General features: G+C 46.0%; 1 protein-coding gene across 7 annotated transcripts; it reads left to right on the top strand.

Moving 5' to 3' along the window:
- Window positions 1-4569: 4569 nt before the first annotated feature.
- ZNF557 (zinc finger protein 557) lies at window positions 4570-19376 on the top strand. 7 transcript variants are annotated; one of them, XM_009193313.4, is made up of 8 exons: window positions 4849-4935; window positions 6005-6090; window positions 10671-10781; window positions 11319-11407; window positions 12024-12150; window positions 16933-17028; window positions 17542-17624; window positions 18456-19376. In XM_009193313.4, exons 3-8 carry the CDS (start codon window positions 10751-10753, stop codon window positions 19236-19238), a joined length of 1209 nt encoding a protein of 402 aa, XP_009191577.1. In that variant the 5' UTR covers window positions 4849-4935; window positions 6005-6090; window positions 10671-10750; the 3' UTR covers window positions 19239-19376. The 7 variants fall into 7 exon arrangements, with proteins under 7 accessions (XP_009191579.1, XP_009191578.1, XP_009191577.1 ...); XM_009193312.4 differs by having other exon boundaries at window positions 4865-5161; XM_009193315.4 differs by lacking the exon at window positions 6005-6090 and having other exon boundaries at window positions 4570-4858.
- Window positions 19377-27130: the final 7754 nt, after the last annotated feature.

The raw sequence follows: 27130 nt of genomic DNA, 5'->3' as shown, positions 1-27130 counted from the left end.
TATTACTATATAGAGAGATCAACAAGAATCCCCATGTGCTCCCCAACCTGTCTCTGGGTTTCCATCTGTGGGATGCCCTTCCCAGTGACCTAAGGACCTTGGAGAGCTCCCTTCAGTGGCTCTCTGCAGGAAGACAGACTATCCCTAACTACAACCACTAGGCACAGAACAAAACTGTTGCCGTCATGCCAGGCACCACGTCAGTATTTTCGACCAAGAGTGGAGCTCTCCTGGGGTGCTACAGAAGGCCACGGATAAGGAGTTTGTGAATTCTGGGGAGAGAAATATTTGGGTCTCCCCTAATGCCACTCTCTTACATCTCATCAAAGGGAAAGGTGGACACTGAGCTTACATATCCATGAGAGCTATAAGCAGATCCTAGGGAATTCCCTGTATCATGAAATTATCATGATGGTGACGATGATCTTGGCTCACCACAACCTCCACCTTCCGGGTTCAAGCGATTCTCCTACCTCAGCCTCCCAAGTAGCTGGGATTACAGGCGCCTGCCACCATGCCCGGCTAATTTTGTAGTTTTAGTAGAGACAGGGTTTCTCTATGTTGGTCAGGCTGGTCTCAAACTCCCGACCTCGGGTGATTCACCCGCCTTGGCCTCCCAAAGTGCTGGGATTATAGGTGTGAGCCTGGTCTCTGGATGCCCCTGAGAAAGTCATATTCTAGGATAGGGCACTTCTCTGTGTTGTGGAATTCCTGGCCTCTTGTAATCCTGACAGCTGTGAATGGTCAGCAGTCACTAGTCTCAGCAGCTGGGGGAGGGAGGCATTAGCCATGGACAGGACTCTGGGTTGAGGCTCACAGCATCCACTGCTCCTTCTCCTTTATCCCCATCCTTGCTATTGTTAATAATGTTGACTGGGCACATGCATGTAATCTCAGCACTTTGGGAGGCCAAGGCGGGAGGATCACTTGGGGCCAGGAGTTCAAGGCGAGGCTGGGCAACATAGTGAGACCCTGTCTCTACCAAAAAAAAAAAAACCCAAAATACAAAATTTAGCCAGGTGTAGTGGCATGCGCCTGTAGTCACAGTTCCTTGGGAGGCTGAGGCAGGAGGATCACTTGAGCTCAGGAGGTTAAGACTGCAGTGAGCCATGATCATACCACATGCCACTGCACTCCAGCCTGGGCAACACAGTGAGACCCCTTCTCAACAAAAACAACAAAATTAGCCGGGTGTGGTGGCATGCATCTATAGTCCCAGATCCTTAGGAGGCTGAGTCGGGAGGATCACCTGAGCCAGGAGGTCGAGACAGCAGTGAGCCATGATTGTACCACTGCACTCCAACCTGGATGACAGAGTGAGACCTTCTTTCCAAAATAATGATAGTAATAATCATCATCATCAAGGTACTAAACATATTCATTCATGTCATGCCCTTTTCAAAGTACAAGGACCAGGTCAGGAGCAGTGGTAGCTCATGCCTATAATCCCAGCACTTTGGGAGGCCAAGGCAGGAAGATTGCTTGAGGCCAGGAGTTCAAAACCAGCCTAGGCAAAATAGCAAGAGCCTGTCTCTATAAAAATGAAAAGAGAAAGAAAAAAAAAATACAGATTACCTGGGCATGGTGGCATACACCTGTAATCCCAGCTACTCAGGAGGTCGAGGTGAGCAGATCACTCGAGGCTAGGAGCCTAAGACCAGCTGGGCAACATAGCAAGACCCCATGTCTACAAAAATTTTAAAATTTAGCTGGGTGTGGTGGTGTGCACCTGTAGTCCTAGCTATTCAGGAGGCTGAGGCAGGAGGATCACTTGAGCCCAGGAATTCGAGGCTACCATGAGCCATGATGGAGCCACTGCACTCCAGCCTGAGCAACAGAGAGATTCTGTCTCAAAAATATACATATATTATTACTGTCCATCAAATTAGAAATTAGACAGTAAATTAAACTTTCTAACAATACTTTTTATAAGTACGCATCCATCTTTGTCTATATATTAAATCTGATTTATTTGGTTGGGTCCAGTGGCTCACGCCTGTAATCCCAACACTTTGGGAGGCCAAGGCAGGTGGATCACCTGAGGTCAGAAGTTCAAGACCAGCCTGAGCAACATGGTAAAACCCTGCCTCTTTTTAAAAAATATAAAAAAGGAAAAAGACTACATAATATGACTATGTGTTAGTAGATGAGTGATTAAATAAATTCTGGTACAGCAATTAATTGGAATATCATACCACTTATTTAAGACTTGGCTAAACACTCATATCTACCTGGAAAAAAGTCCACAGTCTGTTAAGTTTTCAAAGTAATCTCCAAAATAATTAGTATATAGTATCATAGTTTTTTTTGTAAAACTATTTTAAAACTCTAAATATAGGAATATATATTGTGATAAAATGCTTTTTCTAGTATTTATGTAGTAAATTATATTATTACATGCATAAGTTTAATTTTTCATAGATGGGACTATAGTAATGGTCACCTCAAGCTCATATCAGAGAAGGGAAATGGAGTTTTATTTTATTTTATTTTATTTTATTTTTTATTTTATTTATTTTTTGAGACGGAGTTTCACTCTTGTTGCCCAGTCTGGAGGTGCAATGGCGTGATCTCAGCTCACTGCAACCTCCACATCCCAGGTTCAAGCAATTCTCCTGCCTGAGCCTCCCAAGTAGTTGGGATTACAGGCATGTGCCACCACACCTGGCTAATTTTTTTGTTATTTTAGTAGAGACGGGGTTTCACCATGTTGACCAGGCTGGTTTCGAGCTCCTGACCTCAGGTGATCCACCTGCCTCGGCCTCCCAAAGTGCTGGGATTACAGGCATAAGCCACCGTGCCTGGCCAGGAACGGGAATTTTGAATTGTGTTTTACATACTCTATATTTGTGAGAATGAGTACATATTATCTTATTAATTTTAAAAATCCAGTTAAAAACTTCTAAATAAAACAACATTAAGAACTATGAAATATGAAAAATTTAGCACACACAGACCACCATATGTTTCCTCACCTATAAATAGTGATAATAACACCTTCCTTGTAGGTCTCTGTGAACATATTTAGGGATAATGTATGTAAAACTGTTGATTACCATGCAGGCTAGAAAGTAATGTCCCATTCATTTGTCCACTAGGATGGCCATAGGGTGTTTGGGTTTTTTTCCTTTTAATTATTGAATTCCAGAGTTTTCAAACACATTCTATTGTTGTAAAGTGAATCATATTCATATTTTTTTCCTAGGGTTTAGTGATTCCTTTTGCATACAAATTCAGGCTGTATGTGTTCACACACAGATCTCAAATAATACCTTAATTTTCACAATGAAAAGCTCTCTTCCTCACCCTGTAGCCTTGCTCCCAGAATCAACTTTTTTTTTTCCTGATAGTAATTACATATTTGTAAGTTAGGTATTTATACTGCTTTTTCATTTATCAGCTTTAGACTATATTGAATTACTTTCTTCTCTGAAACAATTAGCACATAACTCTTACATACTGTAAAACTAATTTTCCTCACCAAACATAATCATTTAAGGAATCTGGATAAATCAAAATTCAATGTTTATCATTTTATGACATCAATATTTACCATTTGTAGCATCTAAACTTTAGCCAGAGACGTAACAAGTACTATGTTAATTTTTTTTCATTTTTTCTTTTGATTTCTTAAATTTTAAAATTTCCTTTTTTATTTCTTCGTATGAATCCAACACCTATTTTCTCCACCACAAATGTAATTCTCTTTTCAATAGATCCAGATGTGCACGAGACAATTCATCAGCTTTGGCTTTTACTTGGAGACATCCCTCCCTAGCTCTCCCTCCCCTCGTCCCTCTCTGGAAGGGAGAAAGATGCATACATGATCCCATTTTTGAAAGAAATTAGGAAGCTCAAAATCACAAAAAAGGCTGAGTGTGGTGTGGCTCACACCTGTAATCTCAGCACTTTGGGAGGCCGAGGTGCGAGAGAATGACTTGAGGCCATGAGTTCTACACCATCCTGGGCAATACAGACCTCCTCTCTACAAAAAAATACAAAATAGCCAGGCTTGGTGGTGTGGGAGGCCCAGGCGGAAGGATGGCTTGAGCTCAGGAGGTCGAGGCTGTAGTGAGCGACGATGGCACCACTGCACTCCAGTCTGGGCCAGAGTGAGACCCTGTCTCAAAACAAACGACGCACACAAGCCCTAAATGTGTGGCTATATCATTTTAACAGGCAGTGAATGTGGAGAAAGGACTGAAGAAAACTTTAGAGTTCATTTTGCATCCTGCTACCTGAACAGTTTTAAAATCCACAAAAAGCCCTGCACCCAAAAACTGACCTCCCCAAAGTCTTGCCCTCTCAGCCTCTTAGCTCAACCCCATTCCATGCCCCATCACTACCTTATCTGGTCCACATGCTCTCGCACCAAACCTGGTACTAACCCGCAAGACCCGCCCATCAAATTTAATGCCCGCCCACAACCCCGCCCCCTAACAGTCTCTGGACTGTTAGCCCCGCCCGCATGCCTGGTACCACCCCAGCCCCGCCCCAGAGTTGGTTCCCGCCCCCGGAACTAGCCCACGCCCACACTCAGCCCCGCCTCCAAGCCTGGTACCGCGCGCGGCCCCGCTCAGGAGCTAGTTCCGCCCCCAACCCTACCGCAGACCCGCGCCAGGACAACCCTGCCTCCGCGGCTATCACTGGTCAGGGCCCAACCTTGTTCTGTTAATAACTAAGCAAACTGGAACACCTCGGCCCGAGATTTGGGTGCGCGGCCGCTACTCCCGCCCGCCCGCTGCACATGCAGCCTGAACCCGGGGGCCCCGGACACGCCACATTTTAGGTTGGGACCAGCTGGAGCCGGAAGTGGAGGTGCAGCGCCGCTAGCCGGAGACCGGAAGCGGAATTGCAGGTGTGTATTGTGAGAAGAGCAGCGTTTGCAGCGACTGGGAGAGAGTCTTTCGGTCGCCGCGAGAGGTGCTGGGTTCGGTGAGTCCGAGTCCAGAGAGGGGTCCCAGCCGCGGGCCCTGCGTCCCTCCCGGGAGCCGGGTTTCCGCCCCTGAGGCCTCGGGCTATACCCTCAGTTCAGCCCGAAGCTGCTATTTCCTCCGGTGTCTGGGCCCGGCGCCCGTGTCGCCCTCACACGGGGCGATTATGCGTCCCAGGGGATTTTTGGCTATAGTTGGAGACGGTTTTGAATGTCACAAAATGGAAGGTAGGAGGGACTGTGCTACTACTGTAATCTAGAGGGTGGAGACCAGGGATTCTAGCAGCTCCATCACTGCAGCGCATGGCAGCCGCCAGCAGTGTCCAGCCCCAAATGTCAGTAGTGCCCAGGCTGGGAAACCCTGATGGAGGTCATTAAAATCTCTGCAGTCCTAAATGCACTGTATAAATTATTTAGAATTCAGCTGAGTCACTTATAAGACCTAAAGTTACGAATTAGAGCATCTGGAGTCACCATAAAATCCCCAGGCAAATGAGTTAAGCAAGTCAAATGCAAACAGCTTTAAGTCCCTTGTCCCATTTTAGGGAGCAAATGGCCGGATAGGAATCTGGGGGAATTCAGGCACAGCCAGTAGCCTGGGTTCTTATTATTATTTAAATCTTTTTTTTCTTTCTTTTTTTTTTTTTTTTTTTTTTGAGACGGAGTCTTGCTCTGTCGGCCAGGCTGGAGTGCGGTGGTGCGATCTCGGCTCACTGCAAGCCCCCCCCCCGGGTTCATGCCATTCTCCTGCCTCTCAGCCTGCCGGGTGGGGACTACAGGCCAGCCACCACGCAGCTGTTGCCTGTTTTAGTAGAGACGAGATTTCACTGTGTTAGCCAGGATGATCTCGATCTCCTGACCTAGTGATCCACATGCCTCGGCCTCCCAAAGTGCTGGGATTACAGGCGTGAGCCACCGTGCCCGGCCTCAATCAGTGTTTTTAAGTGAATGGGGTGGTATTTCTGTGCAACAACTGTGTTACTCTCAATAAATACATTTTATTATGCATACATATTACTCCCTACAAAAGGCCTCGTAAGCCATTTTTGTGCCCTTTTTCTTTCGGACAAGAAAAGTATCATTCTAGCTCAATTTGTGTTGAAACCAGCCTCAAGGTTCACCTATCCTCACTGATCCGTGGATTTCTGTATGATCAGGTGAGTAGCATGTAGAACTTGTAAGCTGCAATACTCTACTGTGTAGAAATACTGCGAATGGATTTTTCCTGTGCTCAGGTTGTAAACACAAGGAATTACTAAGAGTGAGGGTATCTTTTTTTTTTTTCTTTTTTTTTTTTTTGAGACAGACTCACTCTGTTGCCCAGGCTGGAGTGCAATGGTACGATTTCAGCTCATTGCAACATCTGCCTCCCAGGTTCAAGTGATTCTCCTGCCTCAGCCTCCCAAGTAGCTGGAATTACAAGGGTGCACCACCACGCCCTGCTATTTTTTGTGTTTTTAGTACAGGCAGGGTGTTGCCATGTTGGCCAGGCTGGTCTTGAACCCCTGACCTCAGGTGATCCGCCCAACTCGGCCTCCCAAAGTGCTGGGATTACAGGCGTGAGCCACGAGTGAGGGTACTTTAAAAATTATTTGTTTGACGGCTTCTATTCAAGAGAAAGATACTAAGGGGTGTGTGACAGTGTGTGTGTAAATAAGTCAGTAAATACAGCTATATGCAAATCAGTACACAAAATAAACACGTAAACACTATTTTTAAATTTTTTTTCAACCTTCCAAGATATCTCAATTTTTCTTTTATTTTTTTCTTTTCCTAACTGGCCTGCCAGCCTGTAGACTTGTGCTGTATAATAAGGTAGCTGCTAAGCCGGGTGCGGTGGTGCACCCTTGTAATTCCTTGTAATTATGTAATCCCAGCACTTTGGGAGGCTGAGGCGGGCGGATCACCTGAGGTCGGGAGTTCGAGACCAGCCCCACTAACATCGTGAAACCCTGTCTCTACTAAAAATACAAAATTAGCTGTGCATGGTGGCCGGCACCTGTAGTCCCAGCTACACGGGAGGCTGAGGCAGGAAAATTGCTTGAACCTGGGAGGTGGAGGTTGCAGTGAGCCGAGATTGCGCCACTGCACTCCAGCCTGGGCGACACAGCGAGAGTCTTTCTCAAAAATAAATAAATAAATAAATAAGGTAGCTGTTAGTCCATGTGGTTGTTTAAATTTAAATTTAGACCAATTAAGATTCAATAAAATTGGCCAGGCGCTGTAGCTGATACCTGTAATCCTAGCACTTTGGGAGGCCAAGGCAGGTAGATCACGAGGTCAGGAGATTGAGGTCATCCTGGCTAACACGGTGAAACCCCGTTTCTACTAAAAATACAAAAAATTAGCCGGGCGTGGTGGTGGACGCCTGTAGTCCCAGCTACTCGGGAGGCTAAGGCAGGAGAATGGCGTGAAGTCGGGAGGCGGAGCTTGCAGTGAGCCGAGATTGCGCCACTGCACTCCAGCCTGGGCCACAGAGCGAGATTCCGTCTCAAAAAAAAAAAAAAAAAAAAGATTCAATAAAATTTTAAATTCAGGTTCTCAGTCGCACTAACCACATTTCAAGTGCTTGACAGCGACATGTGGCTAATGCCCCTATTGAAAAGCGAAGATTAAGATCATTTCCATCATCCCAGAAAGCCCTGCTGGGTGGCATTGTCCTAGTCTTTTCCATTTGTCCATTGCAATGAAGCCAGAACGGCTGTTGTAAAAGATAATTTGTGGCCGGGAGTGGTGGCTCAAGCCTGTCTGTAATCCCAGAACTTTGGGAGGCTGAGGTGGGTGGATCATCTGAGGTCAGGCGTTCAAGACCAGCCTGGCCAACATGGTGAAACCCCGTCTGTACTAAAAATACAGAAATTAGGTGAGTGTGGTGACTCTTGAGCCCGGGTGGTGGAGGTTGCAGTGAGCCAAGATGGCACCACTGCACTCCAGCCTGGGCAACAGAGCGAGACTGCATCTCAAAAAAAATAAATAAATAAAAGTAAAAATACAGCCGGGTGCAGTGGCTCACACCTGTAATTCCAGTACTTTGGGAGACTGAGGCGGGCAGATCACCTTAGGTCAGGAGTTTGAGAGCAGCCTGGCCAACATGGCAAAACCCTGTCTCTACTAAAAATACAAAAAGTAGCCGGGCGTGGTGGTGGGCGCCTGTAATCCCAGCTACTTGGGAGGCTGAGGCAGGAGAATCGCTTGAACCCGGGAAGCAGAGGTTGCAGTGAGCCGAGATCTTACCATTGTAGTTCAGCTTGGGTGACAGAGCGAGACTGTCTCAAAATAAATAAAAATAAATTTGCTTCAGTCAGTCCCCTGCCTGAAAAGCCTTTGCTGGCTCTCCACTGCCTCTCACCTTCAAACTCCTCACCACTCTATAATACCTTTCGAAATACAACCTTTCCCCTGTACTCTGGCCCCTTATTTGTCCACATGCTCCAAACTGCGAACTTGGCTGCCTCAGCAGCTTGCTTTCCTGCCTCTGCACGTGCACTTCCCACTGAGCAAGACCCTACCTCGACTCTCAAGACTCAATTCAAATGTTTTTAGTGTTTTTCCTTCCCAGGCTTCCCAGTCTCCTTCCTCCCAGATCCTGGGTTGGATGCCACGCGCCCCTCTGCCATAGCACATATCACTCTGACATGCAGCCGTAGGTCTGTGTGTGTGTCCCACTCCCGGAAAGCCAGTTCTTAGATGACAGGGATCTTCCTCCCCTCCATCTGCAGCACCCGGCGTGGGGCAGGCATCAATAAAACATGAATGAAGGGTCAACGTCGGGACCCGAGGGCTGGAGAAGGGATTCGAGAGGAATAACTGGGTGAGGAAATGCTTCGCCTCATTTGGACTTAGGAGGGAAAAGGGGGCGGACCCACCAGGGGCTCACCTATGCAAAATTCTCTTTTCTACCATTTGTGCAACACAGCTGCTGGAAGACCCCACTCATAAACAACTAGAAATATGTGGAACTGCAGAGAAATAATACTTTTTTTTTTTTTGAGATGGAGTCTCACTCTGTCGCCCAGGCTGGAGTGCAGTGGCACAATCTGGGCTCACTGCAACCTCTGCCTCCTGAGTTCGAGCGATTCTCCTGCCTCAGCCTCCCAGGTAGCTAGGATTACAGGCGCCCACCACCATGCCCAGCTAATTTTTTAAATATATTTTTAGTACAGACAAGGTTTCATCAACTTGGCCAGGCTGTTCTCGAATTGCTGACCTCAGGTGATCTGCCCGCCTCAGCCTCCCAAAGCGCTGGGATTAGAGGCGTGAGCCAGTGCGCCCGGCCATAATACAGATTTTCTTGCATGTCATAATACTAAAACTCAGGCTTTTACATATAAGTACAAATATATAAACTTTTCACATGTATATGTGAATTTTGGGGGTGTTGTTATTCTGCCAACCACAGAGACCAAATGTCAGAGACACTTGGCAGCTGTATTGGGGGGTGGGGGCTGTGAGGCTGCAGGCAGGAATGGGAAAGAGCCACCCATCTCTGCTTGGCTCCAAGTACCAGCGAACAACTGGCCTGTGGGGAATGGCTCTCCATTCACTCCTCTCCCAATCCTTCCCTCCCTGGACACTGGGGGTATGGGGGTCACCCAGGATAAATTCCCTGGGCAAGAGATCTAGGACGCCAGGGCCTGAATGCTGCATCTCAATACAAATTCCTAGAGCGACTGAGTGGCCCTGCCTTCCATGAATAGTGAGCACCATCCACCCTCTACAGCTCTGTTTTGTCTACCTGGCCCAAACTCACTCTTACAGGTCTCTAACTCCAGACTGTGCCCCCTCGCCAACCCCTCCCACACGCACACCCTTGGCCGCTTTCTTTTTTTGTTTGTTGTTTTTTTAGACGGAGTATCGCTCTGCTTCCCAGGCTGGAGTGCAAATGGCACGATCCTGGCTCACTACAAGCTCCACCTCCCAGGTTCATGCCATTCTCCCGCCTCAGCCTCCTGAGCAGCTGGGATGACAGGTGTGTGCCACCACGCCCGGCTAATTTTTAATATATTTTTTAGTAGAGATGGGGTTTCACCACATTAGCCAGAATGGTCTCGATCTCCTGATCTCACAATCCGCCCACCTTGGCCTCCCAAAGTGCTGGGATTACAGGCGGGAGCCACCACGCCCCACCGGCCACTTTCATCTTTGTGTGTATACACACACACACGCACACACACACAGCCCTTCTTTTCTCGTATAAAAGGAAACATTCCATATATACTATTTGGTACTTTTTTTCCCCTTAAATTTACTGAGGATAATAATCTATTGATATCTAGAGATCTCTCTTTTTTTTAATGGGTGCACTATAATGCCACAGTGAATAATCTTACACGACTTTTATATTTGTGTATCTTACAGATCGATTCTTAGAAGTTGTAGGAATCTAGGGTCTCTGATAGAAAATGGCTGGAGCTCTGCTGGGCTGGCATGAGAATAGGGGATGGGGAGGAGGAAATCAACTGAAATGAGGGGCAGTGACATCCGAGCTGGGTAAGGTGGAAACCAGGAGGGAGGGTGGCCAAGGCAGAGCACAGGCTGGAGAGGGGGTGACCGATTCAGGGCACAGGCTAGAGAGGGGGTGACCGAGGCAGGGCACAGGCTAGAGAGGGGGTGACCGAGGCAGGGCACGGGCTGGAGAAGGGGTGACTGAGGCAGGGCACGGGCTGACGGGGGTGACTGAGGCAAAGCACGGGCTGGAGAGGGGGTGGCCCAGGCAGAGTGTTCCCATTTCTTCCAGAGTGCTTTCCTGAGAGCGATGCAGGAATAAGGGAGGAGCGTCCTGCTTCCTGGCTGCCCTGTTGCTGTCGGAGTCACAGGATGGCTGCCATCATCCTGCCCCTGACTGCTGGTGAGTTGTGGGGTCTCAGAGTCCAGACTTGAAAGGCTCTGACCCACAGCATGGGATGGGAGCGAGTTGGGCAGAGCAGGTGAGGCAGGAGTGGAGTCCCAGGGCCCAGAGGTCCTCGGTGTCTGATCAGGCGGCTCTCGGGATTTGGGACTTAGGCGTTTGGGTGTCTGTGGATGTCGCCTCTGTGGTGAATGTGCTGGAACTTTTGAATTATCCCTTTAGTTCTTTCTGTGAACCTTATAAAAACACAGTGACACCCTTGGAACTTCAGTTTCCTCATCTGTGAAGTGGGAATAATCCCTTCCCCAAGTGCAGTCAGACCTTGAGCCCTGTTACCTGGCGTGGATGCAGCAGGCCATGCTCTGGTTTCCTTGGATTGCTGTTGCTGGGGGTTTGCGTGCAGTAGAGGTGGCTGCTTTGTGGGTGACTGTGTATGCATGGGGACACGGTCAATTGCAGGCAGGTGGGGGAGCTTCCAGGTGTGTGAGTGGACACAGGGCCGGTCTGGATTCCTGGGACTCATTTTTCCTCCTCCAGCTCTGCCTTCCCCATTCCCAGCCTCTCAGCGAGAAGGACACACAGAGGGCGGAGGGCTGGTTAATGAGCTCCTGACAAGCTGGCTAAAGGTAAGTTAGATGTTCTTTTCTCCAAATCATTATTCCTTCAGCCAGAAGGTTGGACTCAATGCCTTTCAGTGGCCTGGACCTTCACGGCCAAACTCGCTCCTCAGGCATCCCAGGATCTCTGAGCAAGGGCTGCCTGGAAAATACCAGTGTGTGTCAACGTTTACTGCAGGTTCAGAGCCCCTTCCAGGGTCCCTAAGTATATCACATGCTCCTGCGAGTTTTAAGGGAAAGCCAGGTAAAGACATGACAATGTTCTAAGCCCAAGCGATGAATGAAGGCCGTATGGAAATCATTCATTCACTTACCAAGTATTTCTCCGATTTCTGCCGTGTCACGGGCCCGTGCTCCCCTGGAGACTGAGGGAAACGAGATCACAGGAGCGCCCAGTCTGAGAGAAAAGACGGCTGCTCTGTGGTACTGGGCACTGGGCCTGGGAGTGGCCTAAGGAGACAAGCATTGAGGGCTGAGCTCAGAAGCCAGGGAGGGGAGCTCGGAACCCCACCCCACATCTTGTGCTCAGGTTTCCCTAGCCCTGGCTCTGTTCTTCTGGGCCCTATTCCTGTGCACATTGGTGGGGGTAGTCCTTGGCTAAGCCGTGATGTCTGCAATGCCTTAGGGCTTGGTGACCTTCGAGGATGTGGCCGTGGAGTTCACCCAGGAGGAGTGGGCATTGCTGGACCCTGCCCAAAGGACACTGTACAGGGACGTGATGCTGGAGAACTTCAGGAACGTGGCCTCCCTGGGTAAGCCTAATGTCATTCCTGCATTTATTTAATGACTCAGGAAGTAAGTCTTGTTGTTCTTTTTTTTAATTGAGGTAACACAGGACACAAAAGTCACCAGTTAAACTATTTTAAAGTGTCCAATTCGGTGGTTTTTCGCAGGTTCACCGTGTAGTACAACCATCACCACTAATTCCAGAGCATAGCTGTCATGCCGGAAATAAGCCCCGTAGTCACGAAGTGGTCTCTCCCCATTTCTCCCTCCCGAACACCTTGGCAGCCACTAACCTTTCTGTCGCTATAGATGTGTCTCTTCTTTTTGAGGAGGTTGTTTTCAGACAGTGTCTCCCTCCATTGCCCAGGCTATAGTGCAGTGGCACAATCCTGAGTAGCTGGGACCACAGGTGCGCACCACCACGCCCAGCTAATTTGCTTATTTTTTGTAGAGATAGGGTCTTGCTCTGTTGCCCAGGCTGGTCTCAAACTCCTGGGCTCAGGTGATCCTCCTGCCTTAGCTTCCCAGGGTGCTGGGATTACAGATGTGAGCTACCAGTCCTGGCCCTATTCTTGCCATTTTATATAAATGGAATCATATAAAATGTGGTCTTTTGTGTCTCACTTTTTGCTTAGCATAATGTTTTCTGGTTTTTGTTTTTTTTTTTTTTTGAGATGGAGTTTTGCTCTGTTGCCCAGGCTGGAGTGCAGTGGTGAGATCTCAGCTCACTGCAACCTCCACCTTCCAGGTTCAATCTGTTCTCCTGCCTCAGCTTCCCGAATAGCTGGGACTAAAGGCATGCGCCACCACGCCCGGCAAATTTTTGTATTTTTAATAGAGATGGAGTTTCACCATGTTGGCCAGGCTGGGACTCCTGGCCTCAAGTGATCCACCCACCTCGGCCTCCCAAAGTGCTGGGATTACAGGCATGAGCCACCACGCCCGGCTGTTTTCAAAGTATAGCCGTGTTGTAGCATATATCAGAACTTCATTCTTTTTATGGTTAAATATTGTTCCATTATGTGTATATACCACTTTTTATAAATCAGTTCATCAGCTGATGGAAATTTAGCCTGTTCTCATGTTTTGGCTAATGTGGGTAGTGTTGCTATCAACATTCATGTACAAGATTTTGCTTGAGCACCTGTTTTCTCTTGGGTATTTACCTAGGAGTGGAACTGCTGGGTCCTGTGTTAATTCGATGTTTAATGTGTTGAGGAACCTCCAAACTTTTACATTCCTACCAGCAATGCATGAGACCAGCAATGTATTACAATTTCTCTGCATCCTTACCAACATCCGTCTCTTTTCCTTTTTTACAAAAAATTATGATAGCCATTCTTGTGGGTGTCTGTCTCATTGTGGTTTTTATTTCTATTCCCTAAAAAAAATGATGAGATTGGCCATCTTTTCTTGTGCTTGTTGGCCATTTATACATCTTTTTTGAAGAAATGTTCGTTCAAGTGCTTTTTCCATTTGCGGGGCATTGTTTGCCTTTTTGTTACTGAGTTGTAGAAGTTCTTTATATGTTCTGGATCCTCGACCCTTATGAGATACATCATTTTCAGATATTTCCTCCCATTCAGTGGATTGCCTTTTCACCATCTTGAATGACAGTTTTGCGGGAGATAGAACTCTTGGTTGATATTTTTCTTTCAGTACTTGGCGTATGTCATCATCCCACTGGCTTGTGGCCTCCATGGTTTTTGATGAGAAGTCAGCTGTTAATCTTGTACATGATGACTTATTTCTGCCTTGCTATTTTTCAGGATATTCTCTGTCTTTGGCTTTTGACCATTTAATTATAAGGTATCTCAGTGTGAGTTTTTTTGAGTGTATCCTATTTGGAGATCCTTAAGCTGCTTTGATGTATAGACTTGTAATTTCCATCAAATTTGGGAATGTTTGGCCATTATTTTTCCATATATTCCTTTTTTATTATTATTATTTAGAGTCTCACTCTGTCACCCAGGCTGGAGTGCACCGGCACGATCTCAGCTCACTGCAACCTCCGCCTCCTGGGTTCAAGCCATTCTCCCTGCCTCAGCCTCCTAAGTAGCTGGGATGACAAACGCACACCACCACACCTGGCTAATTTTTGTATTTTTAGTAGAGACAAGGTTTCACCATGTTGGCCAGGCTGGTCTCGAACTCCTGACCTCAGGTGATCCTTCCACCTCGGCCTCCCAAAGTCTTGTAATTAGAGCATGACCTACCGCGCCTTGCCAATTTTTCCATATATTCCTTCTGCTCCTTTCTCTGTCTCCTCTCCAGTAGCAACTCCCATTATGTGTATTCTGGTGTTTGATGGTGTCTTCTGGGTCTCTTAGGCTCTGCTCATTTTTTTCCCTTTATTTTTAATTTCTGCTCTACAGATCAGGCAATCTTAATTGACTTGGCATCAAGTTCACTGATTGCGTCTTCTGCCTGATCAAGTCTTCTGAGGAGCCCCTCTAGTAAATTTTTCATTTCAGATAATAAATATTTTTAAATTTAAAAATTCCTATTTGGCTCCTTTTTATAATTTCCATCTCTTTATGCTTTTCTCTATTTGGTGAGAATTCATTCTGATGGTTTTCATTAGTTCTTTGTACACAGTTTCCATTAACTCCTTGAGCATATTTGAAATAGTTGACTTGAAGTCGTTGCCTAATAAATCCAATGACTGGGTTTCCTTATGGATCATTTCTGTTCATTTCTTTTTTCCTATAATGCAGTTTCATTTCTTTGTTTCTTTTTTTTTTTTCTTTTTTTTTTTTTTTTTGGAGACAGAGTCTCACTCTGATGCCCAGAATGGAGTGCAGTGACACAATCTCGGCTCACTGCAAGCTTTGCCTCCCGGGTTCATGCCATTCTCCTGCCTCAGCCTCCCGAGTAGCTGGCACTACAGGCGCCCGCCACCACGCCTGGCTGATTTTTGTATATTTAGTAGAGACGGGATTTCACCATGTTACCCAGGATGGTCTCGATCTCCTGAAATCGTGATCTGCCCACCTCAGCCTCCCAAAGTGTTGGGATTACAGGCATGAGCCACCACGCCCAGCCCATTTTTTTGTTTCTTTACATGCCTCATAATTTATTTGCTGAAAACTACTTTCAGAATATTACAATATGGCAGTTCTTTAAATCTGATTTCAAGGTTTGTTGTAGTTGGTATTATTTCTTTCTTTAGTGACATTTCTGAACTAATTTTGTAATGTCTGTATTTGTCATATGCGGCCACTGAAGTCTCTGTTCTATTAGCTTAATGTTCAGCTTGGGATTCATTTGTCAGAGATTTTCTTAAATACCTGGAACCCAAAAAATGACCAGGCTTTACCAATGGATGTGAATTACATGTTGGAGCATGCCTTCAAAACTCAGCTAAAGCACTTTACAACTCTGACTTAGCCTTCACTTCCTTCTTATGCAGAACCTGAAGGTCAGTCAAAGGTAAGGGCTTGGTGCCTTCTCAGATCTTCTCTGAGCATGTGTTCATCCCTGGGTATGAACATGGCCTTCTAGAAATGTGTGGAGGGCTGGGCACAGTGGCTCACACCTGTAATGCCAGAACTTTGGGAGGCCGAGGTGGGCGGATCACCTGAGGTCAGGAGTTCGAGACCAGCCTGGTCAAGATGGTGAAACCATATCTTTACTAAAAATACAAAAGAATCAGCCAGGCGTGGTGGCACATGCCTGTAATCCCAGCTACTTGGGAGGCTGAGGCAGGAGAATTGCTTGAACCCAGGAGGCGGAGGTTGCAGTGAGCCGAGATCACGCCACTGTACTCCAGCCTGGGCAACAGAGTAAGACTCCATCTTGTGGGGGTGATAAAAAAGGTGTGGAAAGATGCACTACTCCCCCGAGCATCTTGTTCCCCACTTCTCCTCCCAGGTTTTTTGGTTAGTCTTGTTTGCTTCACAGTTTTCCCTAACCCCACTCAGCAGTGGCTGATTTGCCTTTAGATGTGTTGGGACACACTTCCCTCTCCACCCTCCACCTTCCATAGGTGTAGTCTCTTCAGACCTGGGAGAGTTTGGAGTTATACAAATAAAGGGAAGCCCTTTGATCCAGCCCATCAGGGAGCCAGCAGACAGGTCAGAACAAACAACCACAGGTTTTTGAGAATAAGGTGCATTCTGTTCCCCCAGTACTAGAAACACAGGTTGTTGTCTTCAAGGCAAAATGGGGACTAGAGTGTGCCGCTAGAGTCAGTTAAAATGTCACAAATCTCTCTTACCCTGATTCGGCTGTTTGTCTCGATTAGGCATTCTCCTGTGGCTGTAAACTTTGGATCACATTCAAGAGCTCCAATGAAGCTGATTCTGTTTTTGCCCATTTACTTACTGTTTCTATGAAGGGATGAAGTTGGGGAGTTCCCTACTCCACTACTTTCACCAACATCACTTCTTTTAAGTCCTTCGTAAGCACCTCTATTCCTAGGTCTGTGCTGGGATGTGGGTGTACAGTGAAGAATGCAACATGGTCCCAACCCTCATAGAGCTGTCTAATGCTGTCCACTATGAAATGAAGATCTCCTTCTTTCCCTGACTGTATATTCTCTGTAGTTAAATCTTCTGGGCTTTCAGATTCTGTGTTTAAACCTGGACAGGGGCTCCTGGGACCAGTTATCCTGCAACCATCCTACATATTGCTTGTGATTTTGTGTATGTGTGTGAAAGACAGTTGCTATATTTCTTCAATTTCGGCATAATTATTCCTCTGCTCCTGAAGTCACACCTCTTCCCCTTCAGAACTGATTTCAGTTTCATGGGGAGCTTGTCTGCTGCACAGTCCTCCTACATCATGCGTCTTTTCTCCATGTACAGGGGACCAAGTTGATAAACCTGGTCTGATCGCCCAGTTGGAGCAAGAAGATAAAGTGATGACAGAAGAGAGAGGAATTCTTCCAGGTACGTGTCCAGGTGAGCACCAGGTGGATATAAGTCCTTGTGAGGAACAGCTCTGGCCAGGGACTGAGGCGTTGGGAGTATTATAATACATTAGGAAATACCAGTCAGAGAACTGCGTAAATGCCCCTTTTCCCAAGAAGGCTGAGAACCTTTGGTCTGAGCCCCCCCATGTACTTTCATGACTTTAACTTTCTGTCATCTCGTACTTTACTTGGGCCTCAGGGGAGGAAAAAAAGACATGTCTCTTTTTCTGACATTTAAGTCTCCTGTGAACTCTTTGATCAGTTTCAGTCCACCTTGCCCTCCTGACAATTCCTTCATTCTGTCCACATCAATCTCAATCTTCCTAGAGTCTTTCTTAAACATTGCCTAAAATTGTCACAGCCATATCTTTCATAGAATCCCTTCTCAAAAACCCTCACCTCTCAGATTCTGCCTTCACCCATGTATGCATTTTACCATTTCACCATCAACTTAAATTTGCCTCTTTTCTATCAACTTAAATTTCTTTTTAACTTGTTTCAGATGTGGAGAATCCACTTAAAGCCAAAGGGTTAACTCCTAAGCTGCATGTTTTTCGAAAAGAACAATCTACAAATATGAAAATGGTAAGACTAACATGGGTGATTTCTGTTTTTTTCATGGTAGGAGAATGCCCTACGTGAGAAAAGCCACAAAGACTGGCTTTGTTGGCCAGGCGCAGTGGCTCACGCCTGTAATCCCAATACTTTGGAAAGCTGAGGCGGGTGGATCACAAGGTCAGGTGTTGGAAACCAGCCTGGCCAATATGGTGAAACCCCGTCTCTACTAAAAATACAAAAAAAAAAAAAAAAAAAAATTAGCCGAGTGTGGTGGTGCACGCCTGTAATCCCAAATACCTGGGAGGCTGAAGCAGAAGAATCACTTGAACCCTGGAGGCGGAGCTTGCAGTGAGCCAAGATCACGCCACCGCACTCCAGCCTGGGCGACAGAGCGAGACTCTGTCTCAAAAAAAAAGAAAGAGTGGCTTTATTGAATAGTTATTAAAGGAAAGTGTCATTTTTCCAAGAGAAAGTAGTGTCTCCGAAGAGATACTGTGAAATTATTTTGAATTTGGAAAAAAGCATTAGTTAGCCCCAAACGTGTTTTTCCTGAGAATTCCCACAAGTAAGTATTTCCAGTAATCTGAGTCAGATATTGGGTATTTGAAAAAGAAATTAGCCTTAAATTTATCAGAAAATACTCTGTGAATATGATAAAGACTTGCGGAAAGAATCCATCTTTTTTAAATGCTAAGAATTCAAACTGACAGAAGCAATGTACCAGCACTCATAGTGGCAAAAACATTAATTCCAATACTATGATACACAACAGAATTCCTGGGAGAGGAAATTCCTCTGACAGCATTCAATGTTAAAAATATTATAAATGGTACTTATTAGTCATCTCTTAATCAACAGGAGAGGAATCATCTCGGAGCAGAATTCAACGAATGTAATCAGTGTTTTAAAGTCTTCAGCACAAAATCTTCCCTTATGCGGCACAAGAAGATTCACGCTGGAGAAAAACGCTACGACTGCAGTGAATGTGGGAAATCCTACAGCAGCAAATCTTACCTTACTGTTCATAAGAGAATCCACAATGGGGAGAAACCCTACAAATGCAGTGACTGTGGGAAAACCTTCAGCAATTCCTCATACCTCAGACCGCACTTGAGAATTCACACCGGAGAAAAACCCTACAAATGTAACCAGTGTTGTCGTGAGTTCCGCACTCAGTCAATCTTCACAAGGCACAAGAGAGTTCATACAGGGGAGAGTCATTATGTATGTAATCAGTGTGGAAAGGCTTTCAGCACAGGGTCATCTCTTTCTTTGCACTATAGCATTCATACAGGGGAGAACCCTTACGAATGCCACAATTGTGGGAAAACCTTCAGGAGGAGCTCGAATCTGACACAGCACGTAAGAACTCATACTGGAGAAAAGCCCTACAAATGTAATGAGTGTGGGATATCCTTCACCAGTAGCTTTTCTCGTACGGTTCACAGGAGAATACATAATAGAGAGAAATCCTATGAGTGCAGTGACTGTGGAAAAGCCTTTAATGTTCTCTCATCTGTTAAGAAACACAGGAGAACTCACACTGGAAAAAGACCCTATGAATGTAATTATTGTGGGAAATTCTTCACAAGTAACGGGTACCTTTCTGTGCATATGAGAACGCATATTAGGCAGATGTGAATTCAATAACTGCGAAAAGCATTCGTTGATCTTTCATGCCTCAGATAACATGAAAGAACTCTTCACCAGATGTATGAATTATCTGCTACTGTATAACGTGTAACAAATTACCCCACAAAATTGTGTGGCTTCAAACAACAAACATTTATCTCACAGTTTTTGTAGGTCAGGAATTCAGAAACAGCGTAGCTCCATAGTTCAGGATCTCTCAAGAGGTTATAGTCCAGATGTCAGCAGAACCATAATCATCCAGAATTTGTACTGGTGAAGGGACCACTTCCAGATGGCTCACTCACATGCCTGACAAGTGCATGCTAGCTGTTTCCAAGGGACCTGCACTTCCAAACCACGTAGGCCTCTCAACAGGGCTAAGTTTCTTTATGGAAGCGACTTCTCCCCAAAGCCAGTGATCTAAAGGAGCCAACACAGAAAGCATAATGTCTTTTATGACCTAGCTTCAGAGAGAGATGCTTTCATGTCCCTGTTACATTGGTCACACACACCAATCCTGATACAAGGTGGAAGAACACCACACGAGGTATGAACAGTAGACATTCGGAACCATCTGGAAAGCTTGCCATGAAATCAGTGGAGATAATTTTTTATTTTATATATTATTTATTTTTTAAATTTGTTTTGTTTTGTTTTGTTTTTTTGAGACAGGGTTTCATCTATGCCCAGGCTGTAGTGCAGTTGTGCAGTCTTGGCTTATTACAACCTCCGCCTCCTGGGCTCAAGGGATCCTCCCATCTCAGCCTCCCAAGTAGCTGGGACTGTAGGCATGCACCACCATGCCTGTCTAGTTTTTGTAAAGATGGGGATTCACCATGTTACCCAGGCTGCCCTCAAACTCCTGGGCTCAAGTGATCCACCTGCCTCAGCCTCCTGAAGTGCTTGGAATATAGGAACGAGCCACCACTCTCAGCCAGAACTTCTTAAGATAAAGGATGAGGGAATGTTTTCAGTGATACCTCTTACATTAGGAAAAATATGAAAATGTTCCTTGGATGCAGTACCCATGAGTGTATTAAAAATCCTTCAGTGATTCCTCCCTTTACACATGAGAGAACTCATAGAGGAAACCCTAGGAACGTAATTGATGTTAGGATGCCTCACCTCTTATCTGAGTGGCCACATGATACCTTATACTGAGAACAAAAGGTATAAGTGCTATGTATGTGGAATTACCTTCATCAGTGTCTCATTTGTAGGTTGGGCCACTAGCTCATTAATTTTCCATCTTTTAAGTATTTATGGCTATAGCTGTCCTGAAAATCTTATTACCTCATTTTATATACAGTACATTTATTGTAATTCTAAAACATCAATACATCAAATATTCAGAAAGGTATTTCCAAACAGCTCCTGAGTGATCTAGTTTGTTATAACAGAAATTAGAGGCCTGGCATGGTGGCTTATGCCTGTCATCCCAGCATTTTGGGAGGCTGAGGCAGGCGGATCACAAGGTCAGGAGATCAAGACCATCCTGGCTAACTTGGTGAAACCCCGTCTCTACTAAAAATACAAAAAATTAGCCAGGCATGGTGGTGGGCGCCTGTAATCCCAGCTACTCGGGAGGCTGAGGCAGGTGAATGGCATGAACCTGGGAGGTGGGGGTTGCAGGGAGGTGGGGGTTGCAGTGAGCCGAGGTCACGCCGCTGCACTCCAGCCTGAGCAACAGAGCAAGACTCTGTCTCAAAAAAAAAAAAAAGTATTTGCCAGGTGTCGTGGCTCACACCTATAAACCTAGCATTTTGGGAGGCTGACGCGGACAGATCACCAGAGGTCAAGAGTTCGAGACCAGCCTGGCCAACATGGCGAAACCCCGCTTCTACTAAAAAACTACAAAGTTTAGCCGGGTGTGGTGGCAGGCACCTATAATCCCAGCTACTCAGGAGGATGAGGCAGGAGAATCAATCGAACACAGGAAATGGAGATTGCAGTGAGCTGAGATTGTGCCACTTCACTCCAGCCTGGGCAAAAGAGCGCAACTCCATCTCAAAAAAAACAAAAAAGAAATTAGACAATATTTGATATATTTTTTCTAATCTAATAGCATTTTATCAGAGTACATGGACTTTTTGATTTTGATTGTTTTCTCTTTCTGTCCTAATATAGCAAATACTGTTTCTTTTTTTCTGGTTTTTTTTTTGAGATGGAGTCTCGCTCTGTCACCAGGCTGGGTTCTTGCCATTCTCCTGCCTCAGCCTCCCTAGTAGCTGGGACTACAGGTGCCCATCACCATGGCCAGCTAATTTTTCGTATTTTTAGTAGAGACGGGGTTTCACTGTGTTAGCCAGGATGGTCTCGATTTCCTGACCTCGTGACCCACCTACCTCAGCCTCCCAAAGTGCTGGGATTACAGGCATGAGCCACCGTGCCTGGCGCAAATACTGTTTCTTAATGTTCATTCTCCCTACTTAAAAGAAAAAAACAAGTTGTCAATGAACAGTATTGAAAATGTACAGTGGGGCCAGGCGCCATGGCTCATGCCTATAATCCCAGCACTTTGGGAGGCCAAGGCGGGCAGATCACCTGAGGTTAGGAGTTCAAGACCAGCCTGGCCAACATGGTGAAACCTCGTCTCTACTAAAAGAAAATTAAAAAATTAGCCAGGTGTGGTGACAGGTGCCTGTAATCCCAGCTACTTGGGAGGCTGAGGCAGGAGAATCGCTTGAGCTTGGGAAGTGGAGGTTGCAGTGAGCCAAGATCGCACAACCACACTCCAGCTGAGGCAACAGAGTAAGACTCCATCTAAGAAAACAGTGTACTAGGCTTTCCTGAAGCTTAGACAGGCTTTGTCCCACTCTGCTGGCTACAAGAAGTAGGAATAACGCACTGGGTGAGACACCGTCTGGCTTATTCTCATCTATTTTCTTTTCATTCTTTCTTTTGGAAAGTGGACACAAAGCATAGAGTTAAAAGAGCCTTTTTTTTTTTTTTTTTTTCACTACGATGATAAAAATCACAGTATGGCTCATGCCTGTAATCCCATCACTTTGGGAGGCCGAGGCAGGAGGATCACCTGAGGTGGGGAGTTCGAGACCAGCCTGACCAACATGGAGAAACCCTGTCTCTCCTAGAAATACAAAATTAGCCAAGCATATTGGCACATGCCTGTAATCGCAGCTACTCAGAAGGCCGCGGCAGGAGAATCGCTTGCAACTGGGAGGCGCAGGTTGTAGTGAGCTAAGGTTGACACTGCACTCCAGCCTCAGCAACAAGAGCGAAACTCGGTCTCAAAAAAAAAAAAAAGTGCCGAAAAACTCACAATGATTTGAGTTCTTCGAACTTTTGATTGGCTGCATTGGCTCTGTTCTGCGTATTACTAGACTTCTTACATGATCACAAGTAACCACTAATTGGTTAAAACCAAAGAGTGAGTGAGTGTGTGTGTGTGTGTGTGTGGTGGTGGGGTGGTGTTCTGTTAGCTTCCAGGTGAATGCAGTATCTAACTGTTAATCCTGTTTATTGATCTATTTTTATAAGTGCTCCATGATTCTTTGAAAACGGTATACTGTGTATCTAATTTTTGGATACAGGATGGACATACGTACTCAAACTAATAGTGTTTTTCAATATGTACTTTATTTTTTTCTCTCAACCTGACTTAGTGATAGAGGTATATTAAAGTCTTCCACTAGCATGGTGGGTTAACAAATTCTTTCTGTAATTCTGTCATTTTTGCTTTATATAGGTTTATGTGTAATGTAATTAGGTGTGTAGAGGTTTACATATTTTCTTGTGAATTTATTTTCAGTAGGGGCCATACCTTTTCATACCAAAGAATTGTAACATTAAAATATATTAACAAAAAGAGATCAAACATCTCACTATCCTATAGACCAGGCACTCTTCCAAAGTGCCTTATGAACATTAACTGCATACTCACTATAGGCTTGCAAAGTATGTGCTATTACTATCTCCAACTTACAGATGGGAAAACTGGCATGGAATGTTTAGGTTGCTTGCCTGAGTTCACCAGCTAGCAAGTGGTAGAGCACAGATTGGAATCCAGACAGTTCATGCTCATAACCACTAGCCTGTTTATTGAGTACATTCCATGTGGCTAAGCACTGTTTGAGATATGTCTACAGCAGTGAATGAAACTCAAGTTTTGCCATTGAGGCACTTACATCCTAATGAGGAGGGGTGAATTATAGAAAAATCAACAATATGGCTGGCTGCTGTGACTCACGCCTGTAATTCCAATACTTTGGGAGGCTGAGGTGGGCAGATCATGAGGTCAGCAGTTTGAGACCAGCCTGACCAACATGGTGAAACCCCATCTCCAGTAAAAAAACAAAAAAATTAGCCAGGTGTGGTGGCGCATGCCTGTAATCTCAGCTAATTAGCTATTCAGGAGGCCGAGGCAGGAGAATCATTTGAACCTCGGAAGTGGAGGTTGCAGTGATCCAAGATCACACCAATGTACTCCAGCCTGGGTGACAGAGCGAGACTTTGTCTAAAAAAAAGAAAAAAATCTGGCCGGGCGCGGTGGCTCAAGCCTGTAATCCCAGCACTTTGGGAGGCCAAGACGGGCGGATCACAAGGTCAGGAGATCAAGACCATCCTGGCTAACCCGGTGAAACCCCGTCTCTACTAAAAAAATACAAAAAACTAGCCACGCACTCCGTCTCAAAAAAAAAAAAAAAAAAAAAAAACCAATATTCGTGTTATGCAGAAACATAAAGCACTGTGAGTTATGGAGGGCTGGGGACTTGCTGTTTTATATAGCATAGGAAGGGAAAGGCCCCCAGTTAAGGAACATTTGAGGAGAGACTTTATTGAGTAGGAACTTGAGTCATGTGAATTTCTGTGGCAAGAGTACTGTTGGCATGCAAAGACCCACAGCACAGAGGCCAGTATGACTCAGGTAAAACGGATTCAGGGATTAGAGGGTCATCAGAGATGCAGATCCTGATCTTGTGGGGGTTTATAGGTCATTGTTAGGACTTTTCCTTACATGTTCAGGAAGTTGGAATATCAGAGTCCCAGCAGGAAACAGTTGACACACGCGTCAACTGGGCTGATTCAAGTGCAGTTTCTATCAAGGGACAGAATTGTGAACAGGATGTAGAGAAACTGACAAAGGTACTTGAAATGGAACATCGGTCTCCCCACCTCAGACATGGGTGCTTCTGGTTCTCCAGCCTTCAGACTCAGACTCGCTACTTAACACCATCGGCCCTCCTGTTCTCAAGCCTTTAGACTTCACACTGGGGTTTGCACTGTTGACTCCCTGCTTTCAGGTCTTTGAGCTTGGACTGGAGCTAGACTACCAGCTTTCTTGGTTCTCCAGCTTCCAAACAAATGGCAGATCATAGGACACCCATAAGCCTGAAGGGACAAAGGAAGGCAGCAACTGAACGTTGTTCAAGCGAGGAGAGGGCCGCATTCCAGGAGCTGACAGGAGGTCAGTGAGGGGCAGCATCCAGCCTCGAGTTCTGCAAGCAGTAGGGCCGGCCGGGCACAGTGGCTCACACCTATAATCCTGGCACTTGGGGAGGCCGAGGCGGGTGGATCACTTGAGATCAGGACTTCAAGACCAGCCTGGCCAACATGGTGAATGAAACCCATTTTCTACTGAAAATACAAAAATTAGCCGGGTGTGGTGGCACACGCCTGTAGTCCCAGCTACTCAGGAGGCTGAGGCAGGAGAACTGCTTGAACCCCGGAGGTGGAAGTTGCAATGAGCCGAGATTATGCCATGGTCCAGCCTGGGTAAGAGAGTGAGACTCATGTCTCAAAAAAAAAAAAAAAAAAGAAAAGAAATAGCCAGGGCCAGCCCTCCTTGTCCTTCATTCTTCTGATATCATATTTGGGCCCCATTAGCCAAACTCAACCAAAAGCCATAAGGTAATGGATTTCGTTGATTCTGTTCATAGTAACTAATCATCCCAAGCACAGCAGGGTAGAGGAGGTGGATCTGCTGCGGCGAATGGAAGATATCCTGTATTGGCCACTCCTTTTGCTTCTGGGAATCTACTCATGCCCATCACCTGGATGGAAAGTTTATATCCAAGCCCAGGAATTCCATCAGTTGCTCTGCTGCCCTGGGGTGCTGTCCATGCATTGATACTCCCCATTGAAGCCTAACATAGTTGCCAACACCAGTGTTTCCTGTATAGGATGCGGGATAGAGCCATTGGGGAGGAAAGCACAAGAAATAATTAACCTGGCTGTGCACGGTGGCTCACCCCTGTAATCTCAGCACTTTGGGAAGCCGAGGTGGGCAGATCACAAGGTCAGGAGTTCGAGACCAGCCTGGCCGAGATGGTGAAACCCCATCTCTACTAAAAGTACAAAAGTTAGCCAGGCACAGTGGCGGATGCCTGTAATCCCAATTACTCAGGAGGCTGAGGCAGAAGAATCGCTCGAACCCAGGAGGCAGAGGTTGCAGTGAGCCAAGATCGCGCCACTGCACTCTAGCCTGGGTGACAGAGCAAGACCCCATCTCAAAAAAAAAAAAAGTAACCTAAAGGACCTGGTTCCCAGAGGGGAACACTTCCACCAAGAGACACAGTAAGAGTCTCATCAGATGTTCAACTGACTTCTATGAGACCAGCACACAAGGAAAGAAGTCACCATACTGGCTTAGGTGATTAATGCTGTCATCCATTAGAATCTGAGGCTGCCGTTATCTGATGAGTGCAGGGAGAAAACATTTGGCATTCAGGGAATCCACTGGGATGTCTCTTGCTGTTGTTTCCCCAATTTTAAAGATAAAAAAATTTCACCAGCTATATCTTGAGAAGGGCATGGTGAAGACCCCGTAGGCATGAGGATCTGGAGACGCTCTCCAGGTAAGCCACCTAGACCAGCAGGATCTAGGTGAGAAGGAAATCTAGAATTTTCACCCTAGTCAAGGGTGAAGGGACACTAGAAGGTGCAAGTAAAGGAGTGTGATAAGCATCAATTGCATCTCTGAGACTTGTTCAGGTGGAAAGGGCTGTCTACAATTTGTCCACTGATCTTCCTCTTGTCAGTTTCTCCAGGCAATGGGACCAACCTTGATCCTGAGGGCACTTACTTTAAGAATCCCGGGGCCGGGCGCGGTGGCTCACGCCTGTAATCCCAGCACTTTGGGAGGCCGAGGTGGGCGGATCACGAAGTCAGGAGTTCAAGACCAGCCTGACCAATATGGTGAAACCCTGTCTCTACTAAAAATACAAAAAGTAGCCGGGCGTGGTGACACGCGTCTGTAGTCCCAGCTACTCAGGAGACTGAGGCAGGAGAATCACTTGAATCTGGGAGGCAGAGGTTGCAGTGAGCCAAGATCGCACCACTGCACTCGAGCCTGGGCGACACAGAAAGATTCCGTCTCAAAAAAAAAAAAAAGGAACTCCAGCAAATGCCACCTTTCCTACCCAATACCACTGCAACGTGCATCCCTTGTCTTTCCAAGACTCTAAGTATCCCCAGCAATGACACCCAAGACAAGCAATGGTCAGAATCTCAACAGGCAGCCCCCAGATTCTACAATGTAAGTGGCAAACTCATACCCCAGAAAACTATCTCTTCCCATTATTCCAAAGTAAGAGTTGATAGAAGCATCAGCAAGCAACACCCTTAACATAAATGAGGAAGGGAGCCCGGAATGCAAATCCCCTGTCTCCCCCAACATGAGTTGACTGCCCCTGTGGTGACCTCTCCTTTATCCCAAACACAAGGAATAATCATAACCTCAGCAGGCAATTCTTGCAGCCTCCCCTTGCAATATGAATATCTCTACGCTCACAATATAGATAGATAGAGCCCTATCAAGCCAAGTATTCCCTGCTAGGGGACTGTTGGGTACTCCAGTCTGGAAGACACGGTAGGCCCGACAAGCTGGCAAATACTCTAAGCTCCCATAATACAGGAGGTGGTATAGCCCAGCAAGCAAACTT

Source organism: Papio anubis, chromosome 20 (assembly GCF_008728515.1).
Source record: "Papio anubis isolate 15944 chromosome 20, Panubis1.0, whole genome shotgun sequence".
Lineage (NCBI taxonomy): Eukaryota > Metazoa > Chordata > Mammalia > Primates > Cercopithecidae > Papio > Papio anubis.
Note: the sequence above shows the minus strand (reverse complement) of the source record. Positions and strands in the feature narration are given on the sequence as shown.

Excerpts from the sequence above, each read along its gene's own strand:
- ZNF557 (XM_009193310.3), top strand. The coding sequence starts at position 5,101 with ATGCGTCCCAGGGGATTTTTGGCTATAGTTGGAGACGGTTTTGAATGT. Across the intron at positions 17,029-17,541 it reads TCTTCCAGGTACGTGTCCAG|ATGTGGAGAATCCACTTAAA; the intron begins GTGAGCACCAGG and ends AACTTGTTTCAG. Across the intron at positions 17,625-18,455 it reads AATCTACAAATATGAAAATG|GAGAGGAATCATCTCGGAGC; the intron begins GTAAGACTAACA and ends CTTAATCAACAG.